General features: G+C 43.0%; 1 protein-coding gene and 1 pseudogene across 2 annotated transcripts in view; one reads left to right on the plus strand and one right to left on the minus strand.

The window, feature by feature from the left end:
• Positions 1–723: 723 nt before the first annotated feature.
• SPMAP2L (sperm microtubule associated protein 2 like) overlaps positions 724–20395 on the plus strand; it is a gene marked incomplete at its 5' end in the record, with an annotated part of 37620 nt that continues 17948 nt past the window's right edge. Inside the window, 2 exons of the mRNA XM_082642993.1 lie at positions 724–746; positions 816–1507. Coding sequence (XP_082499119.1) covers positions 724–746; positions 816–1507 — 715 coding nt within the window. The remainder of the gene's footprint in view (positions 747–815; positions 1508–20395) is intronic.
• On the minus strand, positions 13175–13912 carry LOC309794719 (small ribosomal subunit protein uS17-like; annotated as a pseudogene). Its single transcript has one exon. The product of its transcript is annotated as a small ribosomal subunit protein uS17-like (transcript).

Consider the following 20395-nt stretch of genomic DNA (forward strand, 5'->3'; position numbering starts at 1 on the left):
ACCACCATGTTCCTAGCAGCATTATTTTCAGTAGCGAAGACATGGAAACAACCTAAGTGTCCATGGATGGGTGAATGGATAAAAGAATTTGTAATGTATATATATGTATATACATGCATACAATGGAATATTATTCAGCCATTAAAAAACAAGGAAATCCTATCATTTGCAACAACATGGGTGGACCTTGAAGGCATTATGCTAAGCAAAATAAGACAGAGAAAGACAAATACTATATGATCTCACTGATATGTGGAATTTAAACAAACACCAAACTCAGAAAAAGGAATCAGGTTTGTGGTTATATGGATTGCGGGGAGGGGGTCGGTTAGAGGAAGGTGGTCAAAAGATACAAACTTCCAGTTATAAGATAAATAAACACCAGGGATGGAACCTACAACATGATGACTCTAGTTAACACTGCTGTATGCATTATAGGAAAGTTGCTAAGAGAGTAGATCCTAAGAATTTTCATCACAAGGAGAAAAAAAATTTTTTTTTATTGTATCAATATGAGAGGATGGATGTTAACTAAACTTATCATGGTAATCATTTCATAATACATGTAAATCACACCATCATGCTGTACACCTTAAACTTATACGGGGATGTATGTCAGTTATTTCTCAATAAAACTGGAAAAATAATTTTTTAAAAGGGGAATTACGTAATGATAAAGAGGTCAACTCTGCAAGAAGATATAATGATCCTACATGCAAGTGTATGCGCTTAGAAACAGACTTAAAGTAAGGGAAGCAAAAACAGCTGATCAGGAGCCCTCTCCTTTTCTCTTTTCCACCTGCCTCCTCTCTAAGGGGCGGGGCCCCAGGTGGGCCCCCGCAGCTTGGCGCGTCCTCTTGGCAACGGGAGAACGTGCAGGGAGGGGCCCAGAGGCGGGGCTTGACGCGCCGCTGCCACGTTGCGTCAGGGTTGGGCGCGCTGGGGCGGGGCGCGGAGTGCGGGCCGCCAGCCCATCCTGTCCCAACTTCTAGAAGGCGAGCAGCCTCCGGCCGTCACCCAGCAGGAGCTTCTGGGCCGCCAGTGGAGATCCAGGAGTTTTCGGGTTCTTCTGGGCTGTCCGACGGGCATGACACGGCAGAAGTATCCGCTCGCTCCGAAGCCCTCCAGAAACCCTTTGTAGTCAGGATATTTGACATGCACAACCAGCCTGGGGAGTCTGAGGAGCCGGGGTTAGCCGAGGAGGCTGACGAGCAAGACCAGCCAGGCGAGTCCGAGGGGTGTGCAGAGTCCCACGAGATCCCCAAGCCCCACGAGCCCTATGAGCTCTACCAACCCTGTGAGCCCCACAGGCCCCCCAAACCCCGTGCACCGTACGAGCCTCATCCACCCCGTGAGGCCCGCAAGCCCCATAAGCCCCAGGGGCCCCATGCTCCCCGCGAGCCCCACAAGCCCCACGAAGTCGAGTTGCTTCCCAGAGCTGGCGTGATGATCTCCCCGTCTCTGCTGACCAGATTCCCACCACGGCTTCTGCCATCTTCCCTGAGAGGTAGGTGTTGGGGGTCCCTCTGGGGGTTCTAATGGGAAGGTTTGCCTGCAAGGAACCTTTTTTTTTTTTTTTAATATTATTTATTTATTTATTTATTTTTGGCTGTACTGGGTCTTTTTTTTTTTGCTTTATAACAAATTTAATCAGTTATACATATACATATGTTTCCATATCCCCTCCCTTTTGCGTCTCCCTCCCACCCTCCCTATCCCACCCCTCCAGGCGGTCACAAAGCACCGAACTGATCTCCCTGTGCTATGCGGCTGCTTCCCACTAGCTATCTACCTTACGTTTGGTAGTGTATATATGTCCATGCCGCTCTTTCACTTTGTCACAGCTTACCCTTCCCCCTCCCCATATCCTCAAGTCCATTCTCTAGTAGGTCTGTGTCTTTATTCCTGTCTTACCCCTATGTTCTTCATGACATTTTTTTTTCTTAAATTCCATATATATGTGTTAGCATACAGTATTTGTCTTTCTCTTTCTGACTTACTTCACTCTGTATGACAGACTCTAGGTCTATCCACCTCATTACAAATAGCTCAATTTCATTTCTTTTTATGGCTGAGTAATATTCCATTGTATATATGTGCCACATCTTCTTTATCCATTCATCCGATGATGGACACTTAGGTTGTTTCCATCTCCGGGCTATTGTAAATAGGGCTGCTATTCACCACTGAGGACGATGCTGGCTGTGGGTTTGTCATATATGGCCTTTATTATGTTGAGGAAAGTTCCCTCTATACCTACTTTCTGCAGGGTTTTTATCATAAATGGGTGTTGAATTTTGTCGAAAGCTTTCTCTGCATCTATTGAGATGATCATATGGTTTTTCTCCTTCAATTTGTTAATATGGTGTATCACGTTGATTGATTTGCGTATATTGAAGAATCCTTGCATTCCTGGAATAAACCCCACTTGATCATGGTGTCTGATCCTTTTAATGTGCTGTTGGATTCTGTTTGCTAGTATTTTGTTGAGAATTTTTGCATCTATGTTCATCAGTGATATTGGCCTGTAGTTTTCTTTCTTTGTGACATCCTTGTCTGGTTTTGGTATCAAGGTGATGGTGGCCTCGTAGAATGAGTTTGGGAGTGTTCCTCCCTCTGCTATATTTTGGAAGAGTTTGAGAAGGATAGGTGTTAGCTCTTCTCTAAATGCTTGATAGAATTCGCCTGTGAAGCCATCTGGTCCTGGGCTTTTGTTTGTTGGAAGATTTTTTATCACAGTTTCAATTTCAGTGCTTGTGATTGGTCTGTTCATATTTTCTATTTCTTCCTGGTTCAGTCTCGGCAGGTTGTGCATTTCTAAGAATTTGTCCATTTCTTCCAGGTTGTCCATTTTATTGGCATAGAGTTGCTTGTAGTAATCTCTCATGATCTTTTGTATTTCTGCAGTGTCAGTTGTTACTTCTCCTTTTTCATTTCTAATTCTATTGATTTGAGTCTTCTCCCTTTTTTTCTTGATGAGTCTGGCTAATGGTTTATCAATTTTGTTTATCTTCTCAAAGAACCAGCTTTTAGTTTTATTGATCTTTGCTATCGTTTCCTTCATTTCTTTTTCATTTATTTCTGATCTGATTTTTATGATTTCTTTCCTTCTGCTAACTTTGGGATGTTTTTGTTCTTCTTTCTCTAATTGCTTTAGGTGCAAGGTTAGGTTGTTTATTCGAGATGTTTCCTGTTTCTTAAGGTGGGATTGTATTGCTATAAACTTCCCTCTTAGAACTGCTTTTGCTGCATCCCATAGGTTTTGGGTCGTCGTGTCTCCATTGTCATTTGTTTCTAGGTATTTTTTAATTTCCTCTTTGATTTCTAAAGTGATCACTTCGTTATTCAGTAGTGTATTGTTTAGCCTCCATGTGTTTGTATTTTTTACAGATCTTTTCCTGTAATTGATATCTAGTCTCATAGCATTGTGGTCGGAAAAGATACTTGATACAATTTCAATTTTCTTAAATTTACCAAGGCTTGATTTGTGACCCAAGATATGATCTATCCTGGAGAATGTCTTTGCTGCTGCGCGAGCTTTCTCTAGTTGCGGCGAGCTGGGTTGCTCTTCATTGCTGTGCGCGGGCTTCTCACTGCGGTGGCTTCTCGTTGTGGAGCACCGGCTCTAAGCACAAGGGTTCAGTAGTTGTGGCACGCGGGCTCTAGAGTGCAGGCTCAGTAGTTGTGACTCACGGGCTTAGTAGCTCCACGGCACGTGGGATCTTCCCTGACCAGGGCTTGAACCCGTGTCCCCTGCATTGGCAGGTGGATTCTTAACCACTGTGCCACCAAGGAAGTACCCCATTTTGTTCTAAAGGAGGATAACACTTGTGTCATTTACCTGCTGTTTTGCAATGCCCTGTCTTTGGACCTCAAGATGCTCTGATAGGAAATTGAGACTCTGGTGATGAAACAATCTCTTCACTCTGCTCTCTGTCCACCGGGGGACTTCCTAGCTGTCCTTGATTAGTCACTGTCACTAGCTGTCCTCGATTAATCACTGTCACTTCTTTTTGAAGCCCTTCTTAAGGCTTCTCTACAGTTAGTCATTGCAGTCCTCTGGGTTGCCACTTTGAACATACCTCTATTTTAGCACTTAAGATTTTGGGTTATATCACTATCTTTTTCCTCAGCTAAGGGGAGGGATCCTTGAAGGGAGGATAGTTTTCTCAGTGTTTAGCACATGGTGGTGCTCAATAAATGCTATTACATTATTAAAGATGTAGTAACAAAACACTCATTGAGCAAAAATTCAAACAGTATGTTTACTAAGTGCTTACTATATGTTCAGTCATCACCAAGTTCACAAGTTAACAGGGCTGATGGGACTTGGGTATAAACATACAGCTCACTTATGGCCTCTCATTGATGACTCCACCCAGAACAATTCCTTGTCCACATTGGGCTTCCAGTTCCTTAGCTGACCACGTTTCATCTCATTTTCTCCTTGACTTGTCTTTATCAGCCTTGATTCTATGGTCTGTCACGTCAGTTGCCTACTTACAACATCTTCACCTCCCCATTGGCTCTTTGGCTGTTCACCGTACTTCTCCTGGGAAAACCTCAACCCTGGTTAAGCCCACCCATCCACCCTCTGCCTACACCTGAGCAGCTGACTCTTCCTGTACGAAATCACACAATCATACTGACTGCTTTTATTTCAATTTCATGACCACAAATCTCAGATGGTCACTTGGCACTGCCTAGCAAGCCCACTTTATTCACCTAATAAATTAGTTCTCCTAATCTGTGAGATGACTAAATGCCTTCTTTACTCCAGCCTTCACACCTTTGACCCCAAACAGCTGAAGACTTTGCCTCACACTTGATAAAATAGAAGGGATGTCATGAACTCCCTTATTTTCTTACCACTAATCCATTGCCTTACTCTAACCTGCACCCATGGATTCTGCCTTTTCTCATATTTCAGGGAACTGTGCCTCTTTCTATGAGAGGCAAAAGCCTCCACTTGTGCTTTGGATTCCACTCTTGTCTCCTGAAGACCTTTGTTCCTGCAGTTATCCCCTCTTTCTCCTAACAACATCAGTCTCTCTCTTTCTAATGAATCAGACCCATGAGCATACACATATACTCTAGAATCTTCTTTCTTTTTTTTTTAACATCTTTACTGGAGTATAATTGCTTTACAATAGTGTGTTAGTTTCTGCTTTATAACAAAGTGAATCAGTTATACATGTACATATATCTCCATATCCCCTCCCTTTTGCGTCTCCCTCCCACCCTCCCTATCCCACCCCTCCAGGCGGTCACAAAGCACCGAACTGATCTCCCTGTGCTATGCAGCTGCTTCCCGCTAGCTATCTATTTTACATTTGGTAGTGTCTATATGTCCATGCCACTCTCTCACTTTGTCCCAGCTTACCCTTCCCCCTCCCCGTATCCTCAAGTCCATTCTCTAGTAGGTCTGCTTCTTTATTCCTATCTTGCCCCTAGGTTCTTCATGACCATTTTTTTTGTTGTTTTTTAGATTCCATATTATATGTGTTAGCATACAGTATTTATTTTTCTTTTTCTGACTTACTTCACTTTGTATGACAGACTCTAGGTCCATCCACCTCGCAACAAATAATTCAATTTTGTTTCTTTTTATGGCTGAGTAATATTCCATTGTATATATATGTGCCACATCTTCTTTATCCATTCATCTGTTGATGGACACTTAGGTTGCTTCCATGTCCTGGCTATTGAAAATAGAGCTGCGATGAACATTGTGGTACATGACTCTTTTTTTTTTTTTTTTTTTTTTTTTTGCGGTATGTGGGCCTCTCACTGTTGTGGCCTCTCCCGTTGCGGAGCACAGGCTCCGGAGGCGCAGGCTCAGCGGCCATGGCTCACGGGCCCAGCCGCTCCGCGGCATGTGGGATCTTCCCAGACCGGGGCATGAACCCGTGTCCCCTGCATCGGCAGGCGGACTCTCAACCACTGCGCCACCAGGGAAGCCCCACATGACTCTTTTTGAATTATGGTTTTCTCAGGGTATATGCCCAGTAGTGAGATTGCTGGGTCGTATGGTAGTTCTAGTTTCAGTTTTTTAAGGAACCTCCATACTGTTCTCCATAGTGGCTGTATCAATTTACATTCCCACCAACAGTGCAAGAGGGTTCGCTTTTCTCCACACCCTCTCCAGCATGTATTGTTTGTAGATTTTTTGATGATGGCCATTCTGACTGGTGTGAGATGATATGTCATTGTAGTTTTGATTTGCATTTCTCTAATGATTAATGATGTTGAGCAGAATCTTCTATCTTGAAATAACCCTTAACCCCATGTCTTCTTCAGACCCTTCCTTCTCACACCATCAGCCCCATTTTTCTGCAGGTCACTGCAGAGCTTGTCAAAAGAGTTATCTGTACTCACTGACTCCTTTTTCTTGCTTGCCATTCTCTCCTCTACCCACCTAGTTAGGTGTCTTTCTCCTCCACTCCACTGAAACTGCTCTAGTTTACTGTCTTTCTCCCACCACCAACCCTTTTGTCACCTTTTTGTGTGGATATTTCAGTATAGGTGATCCATTTGCCTTCTTAGTTCTTTTTTTTTTCTTTTTTCTTTTTTTTTTTCTTTTCCTTTTTTTTTTTTTTTTTTTGCGGTATGTGGGCCTCTCACTGTTGTGGCCTCTCCCGCTGCGGAGCACAGGCTCCGGACGCGCAGGCTCAATGGCCATGGCTCACGGGTCCAGGCGCTCCGTGGCACGTGGGATCTTCCCAGACCGGGGCACGAACCCGTGTCCCCTGCATCGGCAGGCAGACTCTCAACCACTGCGCCACCAGGGAAGCCCCTTCTTAGTTCTTTGACCTCTTCACTTTGAATGATGGGATCCTTCACTGCATCTTAGACACCCACTGCATTAGCCTTTGATAATGTCGATTGCTGTATCATTTCCAAAATCTGTTTCAAGCACTCTAATCTCTAAGCACATCTATCTTTCCAGCTCACTTAGTCCTCCTTGTACCCTCTCAATTCTTCAGCTTCAAAGGGACCTCTAATCCATTGATGCTATCAACTGTTCATTATATATCACTTACTACCTTATGTCCTTCTGTCTCTCCTTACCTTATAGTCCATGGCCTACCAATGGAATCACTTCCTTGCAAGTATTAGCTCCCTTGTCTCTCCCTGTATCATTCTTGCTTAGTTAAATCCACTTCTTGCCTGCACTTGAAAAGATGCAAAAAAAAAAAATGATGACAAGGGAAAACAAACAACTATGTTGACTGATCTTTAAATCCATGACCTTGAACTTCAAGTGTGTTTTCATTGCTGTCAGTGATTGTATGGCAGTCATACTGCATTTCCCTAATCAATTCATTTGCTAACATGGAACCTACCAAACTACCAGGATCTATACATATATACTCTACCTTTTTTCCTGTTAATAATAGACAAGCTGGGGCTTCCCTGGTGGCGCAGTGGTTGAGAGTCCGCCTGCCGATGCAGGGGACACAGGTTCGTGCCCTGGTCTGGGAAGATCCCACATGCCGTGGAGCAGCTGGGACCGTGAGCCATGGCCACTGAGCCTGCGCGTCCGGAGGCTGTGCTCCACAACGGGAGAGGCCACAGCAGTGAGAGGCCTGCGTACCGCAAAAAAAAATAAAAATAAAAAATAATAATAATAATAGACAAGCTGTCTTTGTTCTTACCAGAGGCCATTCTCTCAACCTGTGTGTTGAATCCTATTCCACCTAACTTTAAGCTCTTTGCCCCTAAAATTAGCCCCTCTCCTTCCCACATCATTTTATTTCCCTCTCCACTGGATCATTCCCATGAGCACATGAACATGCAGCAATAACTCCCATCTTGAAGAAGCCAAACCTTCCCTTAACCCCATGTACCCCTCCAGGTACCACTCCTATACTCTGCTCCTTTTTAGAGGAAAATTCCTCAAAATAGTTGTTTATGAGTTATTGTCTCCATCCTCTCTTCCCATTCTCTTGAGAACCGACTTAAGCTTTTATCCCCTCTACTTAGCTGAAGTTGCTCTTGTTGAGTCACAATGACCTCTGCCTTGCCAAATTCAATGGCTAATTCTTCATCCTCATCTTACTTGTTTGACACATTCACTCCCTGTTTCTTGGAAGTCGTTCTCTACTTGACTTCTGGGATACCACTTCATTGTCATCCTACCTCATTGAATGCTCCTGACTTAGTTTCCTTTGCTAGATCATCTGTCTTTTCCCAGCCTCTAGGTTGAAGTGGGCGATGGCTCAGTTCTCTCAGATTCTTTAGAACTTTCCTTGCTCCCTGGATGATGTCATCAGTTCTGTGGCTTTAATTGTATGCTGATGACTTCCCAAATTATCTCCAGCGTCCATTTCTTTCTTGAGCTCCAGAGTTTTGTAACCAATTGTCTCTTTAACAACCCTACTCGAATATCTAGTAGAAATGTAAAATGTAACATATCCATAACTGAACTCTTACTTCTGCCCCCAAACTTGCTCTTCCTCCACTGTTTCCCATTTTAGCAAATGGCACCACAATTCATTCATCCAGGTGCTCAGGTCAAAAACCTTGGAGTCATTCTTGACACCCGTTTTTCCCTTACACTTTGCCTCCAAGCCATTAGCAAACCCTAATTTTGAAATATGTCATGACAGTGACCATTCTTTTTTTTTTTTTGTATGCAGGGCCTCTCACTGTTGTGGCCTCTTGTGTTGTGGAGCACAGGCTCCGGACGCGCAGGCTCAGCGGCCATGGCTCATGGGCCCAGCTGCTCCACGGCATGTGGGATCTTCCCGGACCACGGCATGAACCCGCATCCCCTGCATTGGCAGGCGGATTCCCAACCAGGGAAGCCTGACAATGACCATTCTTAACATCCAAGCCTTCATCACCTTTGTAATACCGTCTAATACCTTTGTAAGCCACTATCCTCTCTTGCTTGGTCTGCTGCAGTAGCTTCCACTCTTGCCACATTCATGCCTTCCCCACATCATTTCCACCAGTTCATGGTTCATGTGGCAGTCACAGGGATCCCTTAGAACATAAATTACACACAACTCTCCTGCTCTCACCTCTCCAGAGGGGGTTCTCATCTTGCAGAGTTTGTAGTCTAAAGTCCTAAGTAAGCCTACAAGGCCCACATGATCTGACCTGCCTCTCCAGCCTCGTGGGCCTCCTTGCTCCCACCTTGATCATTTCACTTGCTTTTTCCTCTGCCAGGACACTCTTCCCTCAAGTATTTGTCACCTCCTTATAAAGGTGTACCAGATCACTCTGCCAAAAATACACTCTTTGGTCTGCTCATGTTTTTAAAGTCTCACACTTTTGTATTCAACTGCCTACTGGACATCTTCATTTGGATGTATCATAGGCACCTCAAATATAATATGCTTTGAGACAGAAGTCTTGATTTTCCTCCCAGTCTTGTTCCTCCTTCCGTCTTCCAACTGAAGACTGAAGATTTCCCTCCCGCCAAAATCTATTTCTCCCTGATTCCTTTTTCTTCACCCTCAAATCCAATGCATCCAATGTAAGTTCTGTTTGTTTTCTTTCCAGACCATTTCCTGAATTCATTCATTTCCTCTGCTACTTACAGTCATTGACGGTCATCATCCCACTCATCCCGGTTACAGTCATTTCTCACCTGGATTTCTACGTTCTCCTCCTGAGTAGTCTCCCTGCTTCTGTTCTTGTCCCCTTTCAGGTCTTTACTACCTTAGCCAGAGGGGATATTTTAAAAACCAAATTGGATCACATCTTTCCCTTACTATATTATCCTTCCTGTGGCGTCCCATTGCTCTTAGGATAAACCCAAACCTTTTGTAGGGGTCTCTAGAGCTCCACGGGCTCTCTGACCTCACTCCCTACCACTCTGCCTCCTGCTCACTCTGCTTCAGTCACACTGGCTTCTTTTCTTTTCCCCTAAAAAGCCAATCCCTCACTTGCTCCTGCTTCAGAATCTGCACGGGTGGTTTTCTCTCCCTAGATGTTTATTGTTTTCCTAGGATCATCTCATGGTTAATTCCTGTTCGGATCTCAGCCCATGTTTTTAAAGGGTGGGAAAGCCTACCTTTTAGAGGGCCTTGCCTGTCTGTGCTGCCCCACAGTAGCCCCCCTGAAGTCCCAGTATAGAAAGTTTTCAGACTTTGCTTTAGAAAGGACTACTTTAAAGCTTCTATCTTCTGAATTTATCTTCTAGATTTTCCTTGTTAAAAATTCCAGTAAGTTTTTAAGTTAATTCAATAAGCAGCGAGTATATTTATATATTATTTACATAAAATAATGTAAACATTAGACCATATTTAGTCAGCATGTCACCATGCCCCTCTCACTCAAACATTCCTTCATATGAAAGATGTTTACTGAGAATATACTAAGGCACTCTTTTGTGTCCTGTGAGAGTGTTGAGATGACTGAGACGTGGCAGTTTTGGTTGTGTGCACATTTAAAAAATGTATATTGTAGAGTAAGTTCCATCATTCTAACACCTTACTAATGTGTCATCACTAATCATCACTGTCAAACTTTACTGAGCACTTACTATGTTCAGGGCATAGACACTGAGCTGTAGATGAATAAGACGTGGATCCCATCCTTGGACTGTCAGTGTGGTTGGGGAGGCCAAACACATCCTCAGCACATCCATGGCATAGAACGTAAAGTGGACTGGAGTATCCTATAGGACCGTCACTTCATTTTTCTGAGTTAAATGGCAGTGCTGACCTCTTTTATGGCTTCTGTATTGAATCATAATTAGAAATGTCTCTTTCTACTTCTAGGTGATGAAAGAATTCACCATGGGTTTTCTTTTCTTAAACATTGAAATCTTTGATCCATTTAGAATTTATCCTGGTGTATGGTATGAGTTATAAACCCAGCTTTCTTAGTGCCTACTCAGTTGCCAGTGCTATCTTGACACAGATGAAATCGGGTGAAAATGAACATGAAACATATATTTGAAACAAGAGAAAAAGGTCACAAAAGTGCAGACCGAGAGGGTGTGAGAGGAGACACAGCTTAATAGTTAGCTTGGTGATGTGATATTTTTGAGCTCTAGTTTGCATGGAGGTCCCAGTTTTTGTTGTTGAACCAGATGGAAGGGCTTGCCCTCTTCCTGCCTCTGCCTTCTCACCCTCAAGCAAAACCCTTTCCTACATTCTCCTATCTCTTGCCCAAATGACCCTGAGCTAAGGCAGTGGGGAGCTGTGCCTAGGAGAGGATTGAGGAAGAATGAATAGTAGTAATGATTATATAGCTTAATCTGTCATGTCAAAGAACATCCCAGGGCTTCCCTGGTGGCACAGTGGTTGAGAGTCCGCCTGCCGATGCAGGGGACACGGGTTCGTGCCCCGGTCCGGGAAGATCCCACATGCCGTGGAGCGGCTGGGCCCGTGAGCCATGGCCACTGAGCCTGCGCCTCCAGAGCCTGTGCTCCGCAATGGGAGAGGCCACAACAGTGAGAGGCCCGTGTACCGCAAAAAAAAAAAAAAAAAAAAAAAAGGAACATCCCAATGTTTGTTTACATGGTCATACCCAGCATAGACCTGGACTGCTTTAAGACTGGCCTTCAAAACCATAGTGCACCTAAAACAAGCACAAATTTTACTTCAGAAAGCTTTGAGAAATAATGTAGATCTTACCGAAGTACCTTCAAGGGAATTATACCATGTAACACAGAGCAAATCATGCTGAAATGTTCTTGAGGCACATCTCTTCCCAAGTCCCAGTTACCATGACAGCTGTTCCCCACAAATACCTTTCCTCTTTCTCTCAAGCTGCAGCTTACCTCTCTCTTGCCCGCCTGTGCCCCCTAGTTCTGTCCTGAGAGGTGTTCCCTGCCTTTCCTTTATAGGTCAGTGGTATCCCGTTCGTACCTGAGGCTGAGCAGCTCACACATGGGCTCCTTAAGGAGGCAGGGTAGAGGGCAAGTGGAGAGTAGTTATACTTTGATACTTCATCCTTTATCGTGTTACAAAACGCTTTACTTCTACATGCAGCGGGAATCCCTGTGTAGGAGTGCCTCAGTCCCCATCAGGGTACAACAGCTTTTTAATCATGCTTCCTCCCAGCAGATGGCAGCCTTCCCCATCAGATGGCTTGGAGCACAAGCCAGATCCTCCCACTGTTGGCTCCAGTGGCAACAGGAGCAGTGTTGTTTGTTTGCTGCGGAATAAAATACAAACATCTGAAGGGCATAACACAGCCATAACGTTCTGATTATCTCTTAAAGGGAGATGCTATTCATCATTTTGCTCAGAATCCTTTAGAGGCTCCTTCCTGTTGGCCTGATAATAAGAGCCAAACTCCTCCAGGGCTCATTGTGTTCTGGCCTCACCACAAATCCTGCTCTCCTTTTCCTTGCTCCCTTCCCTCCAGCCACCCTGTCTGCTGTCTTGCTGCGCCTTTCTCTTAATTTCACCTCAGGGCTTTCACACTTGCTGTTTCTCAGTCTGAAATGCTCTTCCTCTCTCATTTCCCTTTCTCCCCTCTCCTATATCTGGCCCTTTCTTGTCTTTCATTTCCACAGGTAGAGTGTCACTTCCTCCGAAGACGCTTCCCTGTCTCCCTAAACTAGGTGCCCCCTTCCTTCCACGCAGTGAACATCATGCTAGTTTATCTTCTTCCAGTACTCACCACCGTCTGAAATTGTTCACCTGCTTATTGTCTGTCTGTCCACCTGAAAGGCGAGCTGCTTGAGGGTAGGACAGGGACTTCATCTTGACCCTTCTCTAGTCCAAAGCTTAGAACGTCGAGATGAATTCCGCATAAAAGTCATTCATATGGACGTGGTCTAGATTCACCCAGTCATTATTCAGCTCACAGCGACTTATGTCCATTGAGTGTCCTACGTATTTAACACCATCTCAGTTTATCTTTAAAACAACCCTTTGAAGTAAGTGCTATTTGTGTCCCCACTTTGCAGATGAGGAAACTGAGGCAGAGAGGAGGTAAGTGACTTGCCAAAGGCCACACACACAGTAACAAAGCAGAGATTGGGCCCAGGCAGGCAATCCCACACCCTGCTCCACTTCACCACCACACTTCTACCTGTGCTAGGTGCTATGGGTGACAAGGGAAGTAAGGAAGATAATGAGGAGAAGGAGCTCAGCACAGTGCTTGGCACATTGTAAGTGCTCAATAGATATTATAGTGTTTTGTAAATAGTGGGCCTGTCTATTCTATCTATTCAATTGTGTATGTTATGTGCTGTGAGGAGTACAAAATAAAGCAGTCTTTCCTCACATGTTTACAAGCTTAGGGAAATAATATAGACATAAACATAACAAAATATGTAATTAGAGCCCAGATGAGTGATGTGGCCTTCAGTCCAACCATAACCAGATCCTCTACCTCTACGTACAATTATCTCCCATTCTTGTATCACCCTGCAAAGTTTTTTTTTTTTTCTTTTTGACTGGGAAAATAATTTTATTTTGTTTGGCACAGTGGCCAGGGGTCCAGTCTTAGAACTTCTGGAATTGCATCTTGGTGCCAGCAGCCTTGGTGACCTTCACATTGAAGCATACCGTCTTACTCAGGGGCCATCCCTCACCCACTGTGTAAATGTCGCCGATCTGGATGTCCCTGAAGCAGGGGGAAGGGTGCGTGGACATGTTCTTGTGGTGCTTCTCGAAGTGGCTGTACTTCCGGGTGTAGTGGAGGTAGTCTCGGCAGGTGACAGTGGCCCTCTGCATCTTCAACTTGGTCACCAAGCCAGACAGGATCCTCCCTCAGATGGAGAAATTACCAGTAAAAGGGCATTTCTTGTCAATGTCAGTGCCCTGAGTGGCCTCCTTTGGTGTCTTGAAGCCCAGACCGATGTTCTTGTTGTATTGCGGGAGCTTCTCCTTGACAGTTTCTCCAAGCAGGACCCTCTTCTTATTTTGAAAGATGATCAGTTGCTTTCTGTAGACACGCTCAGTCTGAATGTCCGCCATCTTCCAAGCTGACTGAAAAAAGGTTCTGCAAAGTATTTTTGTTTGTTTGTTTGTTTGTTTTGGGTGGGGGTGTTTTGCGGTACGTGGGCCTCTCACCGCCGTGGCCTCTCCCGTCACGGAGCACAGGCTCCAGATGCGCAGGCCCAGCAGCCATGGCTCACGGGCCCAGCAGCTCCACGGCATGTGGGATCCTCCCGGGCCGGGGCACGAACCCGCGTCCTCCGCATCGGCAGGCGGACTCCCAACCACTGTGCCACCAGGGAAGCCCTCTGCAAAGTATTTTTGTCCTCAATTTACAGATGAGGAATCTGAGACTCAGCATTTGTCTGTGGGCATGTAGTGGTGGGACCAGCATTCAAAGCCCTGTTAGTTTGATCCAAAGAATGTGAAATACTGCAGTGGCTGTACAGGAGACAAGAATGGAGAATGGAGAAAAGAAGCACTGCTGTTACTCTCTAGGAAAAAGGAGCTGGGAAATATTTCAGGAACAGGGAGTGATACTGGAGTTGTACTCAGGAAGATCTGCCCCAAGGATGGATTGGATGTTTGAAATCCTGCCCCTGCCCCCAAAGCAATGTGGATGCTTGAACACTGCTGTGCCTGAGTCATGGCTCCACCCACATACTGGGGATTTCAATGTGAGCACATAGTTAGTAGAAGAGGGAGCTTGATGCCACTGGAAAGGGCACTAAACTAGGAGGTTACTTCTGGTTTTGTCATAGCTGCATGTCTGTTTCCTTCCTAGTGAAATGAGAATTCTAGTGCTGAGAATCTGGATTTTAATACAGCTGCTTAATTTGATACAGCAAGATGTTGCCAAAATGAGATTACTATATATTCTTGAATATAAGGAAATTTGGAAAAACTCTAGCCAATTTGAGTAGATAAACTTTTAGAAAGAAAGATAGACAAATGTTTATTTAGAAAGGTGTTTAGTTATACCTATAAAATTAAAATAACATTAAAATCAATGATAGGGCTTCCCTGGTGGCGCAGTGGTTGAGAGTCCGCCTGCTGATGCAGGAGACACGGGTTTGTGCCCCGGTCCGGGAAGATCCCACATGCAGCGGAGCAGCTGGGCCCGTGAGCCATGGCCGCTGAGCCTGCGCGTCCAGAGCCTGTGCTCCGCAACGGGAGAGACCACAACAGTGAGAGGCCCGCATACCGCAAAAAAAAAAAAAAAAAAAAAAAAAATCAATGATATAATTTAGAAATAGTTCTTATTTCTAACATTACATTTCATGGAAAAGCAGTTTTATTCAACTTTTTCACTTGCATGCTTGACATCACTAGTTACCTTTTGAGTAATTTAACACTTTTTCCAGGAAAATCATTTTTATTTCTTAAGTTATTTGAGATATAAAATTTAAGAGTTTTATTATAGAAATTTTCAAACACACCCAAAATAGAGAATGTTATAGTGTACCCCCATATACCCATCACTTAGTTTTAATAATTATTAACATTTTGTTAATCTCATTTCATCTCGGTATTCTCTTACCAACCCTCCCTACCACACACACACATACACACACACACACACACACACATTTTGGGGCCTCCTGTAGGACAAGTTTTTTTATTTGGTTGGCTTTTTAATTTAATTTAATTTATTTATTTTTCATACAGCAGATTCTTATTAGTTATCTATTTTACACATATTATTGTATATATGTCAGTCCCAATCTCCCAATTCATTCCCCCTACCCCCTGCTCTACCCCCTTGGTGTCCATGCATTTGTTCTCTACATCTCTGTCTCTATTTCTGCCTTGCAAACCAGTTCATCTGTACCATTTTTCTAGCTTCCACATATATGCATTAATATATGATATTTGTTTTTCTGACTTACTTCACTCTGTATGACAGTCTCTAGGTCCATCCACGTCTCTACAAATGACCCAATTTTGTTCCTTTTTATGGCTGAATATTCTTTTTTCTTGAAGGATAAATTTATTAATTTATTGAACAAATACTTATTGTACCAGGCATTGTACTTAACAGCACAGTTCCAGCAGCTGCCTTGTTAGTCTGATTCTGCCTTTGCTGGGGAACCTGTCATCTGTTTGTGCAACATCACTTATGGGCCTCATCAGACAAGTTGTTATAAAGAACATACTAGACACCATTTCATTTTGCCCATAAGTATCTTATATGCCTTTCTCATTGCTAAGGAATTTAAAAATCCCATAATTATCATGCCATTATTTACACTTAAAATTTACAATTATTCTTTAATACCGTCTAATACCCGCTAAATATTTAAGCTTCCTTAATTGTCTCACAAGTGTATTTTTACAGTTGGTTAGTTTGAATTAGCCCTCAGACAAGGGCCACACATTGTCTCTTCTCTGTTACTCTTTTTTTTTTTTTTTTTTTTGGCCGCACTGGGCGGCACCTGGGATCTTAGTTCCCAGACCATGAATGGAACCTGCATCCCCTGCAGTGGAAGCACAGAGTCTTAACCACTGGACCACCAGGGAAGTCTCTCTGTTACTCTTTAACACTAACCCTAATCCTCTCTCCCTTTTTCAAGCACATTTGTTAGAAACTTTAGGTAAAATATACCATATTCTGAATTTAATTTGTTCTTTGTGACGTCTTTTTTTTTTTTTGCGGTACGCGGGTCTTTCACTGTTGTGGCCTCTCCCGTTGCGGAGCACAAGCTCCGGACGCGCAGGCTCAGCGGCCATGGCTCACGGGCCCAGCCGCTCCGCGGCATGTGGGATCTTCCCAGACCAGGGCACGAACCGTGTCCCCTGCATCGGCAGGCGGACTCTCCACCACTGCGCCACCAGGGAAGCCCTGTGATGTCTTTAACTTGCTCTTCTAGCTCCCCTATTTTTTGCAAAGCATATAGATTAAGAGGCTTGCTTAGACTGAAAATAGTTTCAAGCAAGAATTTTTCACAGGTGGTGCCATGCTTGGGGGCATAAGGTGTCAGGCTCTGACGTTTGTGGTGGTTCTAAGATTGATGAGTGAGTTCAGGTGAGGTTGGCTCAACCCCTCCATGGTAAAGTTCCCCATCCACCTTTCACCAGATGGTTTCGTTCTTTGCCTAGAGTCCATTATATCATTAGGGGTAAGATAGGCACCTTGTGAACCTGTGTTTGATGCTGTCACTAGAAATTATGTAACAAGCCATCAGAACCCATTCCTGTAATGTAACAGAACTTTAAAAAAATTCATTCTGTAGCTGTACTTTTACCTGCACAATACAACTCCCCCATTCTTTGTGTTTTTTATTTCTATTTAGCTTTTTAAAATGATGTTAAATTATTTAGAGCAACATCCAAACGCTTAGGATTACAAAAGCATATCCCCAAGAATAATTATTAAATCTGTTTCAAATTTCTTTACCTCGTCTCTCTTTTTAAATACTGATTTAAATTTAAATTGTAGGGAGAGCTCTATAATTATTTTAGCATTAATTGAAGTTGTTTCAGGCTGATATGTTTTCATTTCTCATTTCTTTGTTGGGAAAATAAAGTAATTGAGAAAGTGTCTCATAAGATGAGTTTTTATAAGAACTTGCATGCAAGGTAACCTCGTTTCTGAGGAATAATTTTTGGGAACAAAATCTTTCCTTATACTCATTTACGGTGCTCTACTGAAAACTTCTTATTTTTTTTAATTTATCATGGTTTCATGGAATGCATATATCAAGAGTAAAGTTTAAAGAAGGAAGAAAACTAAGAAAATAGGATTCTCTTCACCTTTTCATTCTCAAGTTCTATAATTTATTTTATGTGTGTATAACACCATTGAGACCTCATGAGAAGTTTCTTTCAGATTTCAATATTAGGAAAAGTTGATGTTTTTTGCTTTCAATGATAGAATTAGAATGCTCAGATATAACTGTACAAGGCTTTAATTATACATTCTTCCTTTTGTTTCATTTTATTTTCCTTTCTCTTCTCCCTCCACTACTTTTCTATCTCTCCTTGAATTTTTCATCTTAAAACAGATAATATCCTATTGTAGTGTATGTGTTTATGTAAGCAGTCTAAAATTCTTTTAGAAATGAGGGGAGGGTATAAATACATAAGGAAACCAATGAAAATACATGTGAGTACATGATCACAATTAGGTTCTCATTTCATTAATATTAATTTTTATAGGTGGAATCTTTAATAGTAAATTATTGGGTTGGCCAAAAAGTTCGTTCGGGTTTTACTGTAAGATGTTGGAGAAAAACCCAAATGAACTTTTTGGTCAACCCAATACTTAAACTTTTCAATTACTGAAACTTAACAGTTACTTAAACTTTTTTTTGTTTACAGAAATTTAAGCATTTAAAATTAATTAATCTTAATTTTAAAATTTTTAGGATTATAGCTACAATTTATTGTGTATTTACTGTGTTTTGGGCACTATGCAGAGTGCTGTACACGTATTATTTAACTTTCAGACAACAACCTTTTGTGGTACATGTCCGTGAGAAAACTAAGGTATGGAGAGCTTTAGTAAACTTGCCCAAGATCAGAGGTTAGAGCCAGGATTTGGTTCTAGGCAGTCTGATTCCAGAGCCAGTGATCCTATCCATTAAACAATATTATAGTATTCCCTAAACCTGTTTGCTTCAAAAAATACCAGTGCTTGTCCCACCCCCTGAGGTTGTGACTTAACTGGGCTAGGACCCAAAATTTTTTAAAGATCTCCAGGTGATTCTAATGTGCAGACAAGTTTGGAAACCATTGTAATACTGCTTTGTTTGGGACATAGCTAACACAATGGCCACCTGAGAGCTATTCCTTCCTGCCAGTTGATGAGATAACATCAAAAATGTGTTTCTAAAATGAAGCATGAAAGCTCTACCTGTGGGAGAAATTGTAGCATGAAAGGGCAAAAGGAAACAGCATAATTCATTCATATTACCAGCATTTGTAGAAGTTATTTTAGGATTGACTCAGCGTTATATTGACTCTGACTTGTGTATATAAAACTGGAAACCAAGTTTGGTGATGCATCAAAGTCCACAAAACAAGTGCTGTATCTTTCATGAGTGACAGCATGACTGTGTACAAGGGCATTTTTGTAAACTACTCTCCCCTCTTCCTTAGGTCTGAGTCAGTTTAGCCTTAAAAGGAGAGTAATAGAAAATAGCCGAATTCAAAATTTTCATTTACTTTTTTTTTTTTTAAGGTCATAGCCTATCTCCTAGTGGGCTGTAAACTCCTCGTAAAGAGAAACTGTATCTTATAAATTTTGTTCTCTCAACTTTGGCACCAGGCTGCACATACTAGAAACTCAATCAATACCTGATTGCTGTGTTTCCTACAGTGCTCCTACATTGATGCACTAAAATTGTAACTAATAATTCTACCATTCATCTACTGTCTGCATCTATTATATGCAGGGTGTTTTACATACTTGTCACTAATCTTTACACACACCTACCCATTATCCTCCTATCTGAGGAGAGGAAACTGAGTCTCAGAGAAGTTAAGTAATTTGGCCAAGATTGTACAGCTGAGTAACAAAACTGGGGTTTGAGCCATGTCTGTCTAATGCCAGAGCACACCCACTTTCCTTTACCCCAAACACTCCAGAGGGTAGACTCCCAGACATGATTAAAAACTCCCGAGGAGGGCTTCCCTGGTGGCGCAGTGGTTGAGAGTCTGCCTGCCGATGCAGGGGACGCGGGTTCATGCCCCAGTCTGGGAGGATCCCACGTGCTGCGGAGCGGCTGGGCCCGTGAGCCATGGCCGCTGAGCCTGCGTGTCCGGAGCCTGTGCTCCGCAACGAGAGAGGCCACAGCGGTGAGAGACCCGCGTACCGCAAAAAAAAAAAAAAAAAAAACTCCCGAGGAGAAACTGTCTGGAACAATTTGTTGTAATGAGGCCTGTTATAATAGGCCTTTGGATAATTTGGCCTGTATGATCGCCTATATTTTCCCACAGTAAAAAAAAAAACTTCTAAACATGAATTTTTTTTTTTTAAGATTTAATTTTACTTATTTTTGGCTGCACTGGGTCTTCGTTGCTGTGCGCAGGCTTTCTCTAGTTGCGGCAAGTGGGGGCTACTTTTCACTGCTGTGCGCGGGCTTCTCATCGCGGTGGCTTCTCTTGTTGCAGAGCACGGGCTCTAGGCCCGCAGGCTTCAGTAGTTGTGGCACACGGGCTCAGTAGTTGTGGCACGTGGGCTTAGTTGCTCCACGGCATGTGGGATCTTCCCGGACCAGGGATCAAACCCGTGTCCACTGTGCCACTGGAGAAGTTGCTCTAAACATGAATTTTAATTTGCTTCCATTTTGTCTGTTTTGAATAGTTCAGGTGTATCCAGCTTTCTACTGTTAAAGATACCACCATTAACATTTTTGTGCATAAATCTTTGCCCACAGTTGGAATTATTTCTTTAGGGTACATTTAGAAGTAGAATCGGATTAAGGAGTATAAGCATTGCTGACTCGTACTACCAAATTATTTTTCACAAAGTGTACTGATTTAAATATCCACCAGCAGCATGCAAGTACTCATTTCATCTTACCCTTCCAGCATTG

The sequence above is a fragment of the Mesoplodon mirus genome (genome assembly GCF_964341445.2).
Source record: "Mesoplodon mirus genome assembly, chromosome: 2".
Taxonomy (NCBI): Eukaryota; Metazoa; Chordata; class Mammalia; order Artiodactyla; family Ziphiidae; genus Mesoplodon; species Mesoplodon mirus.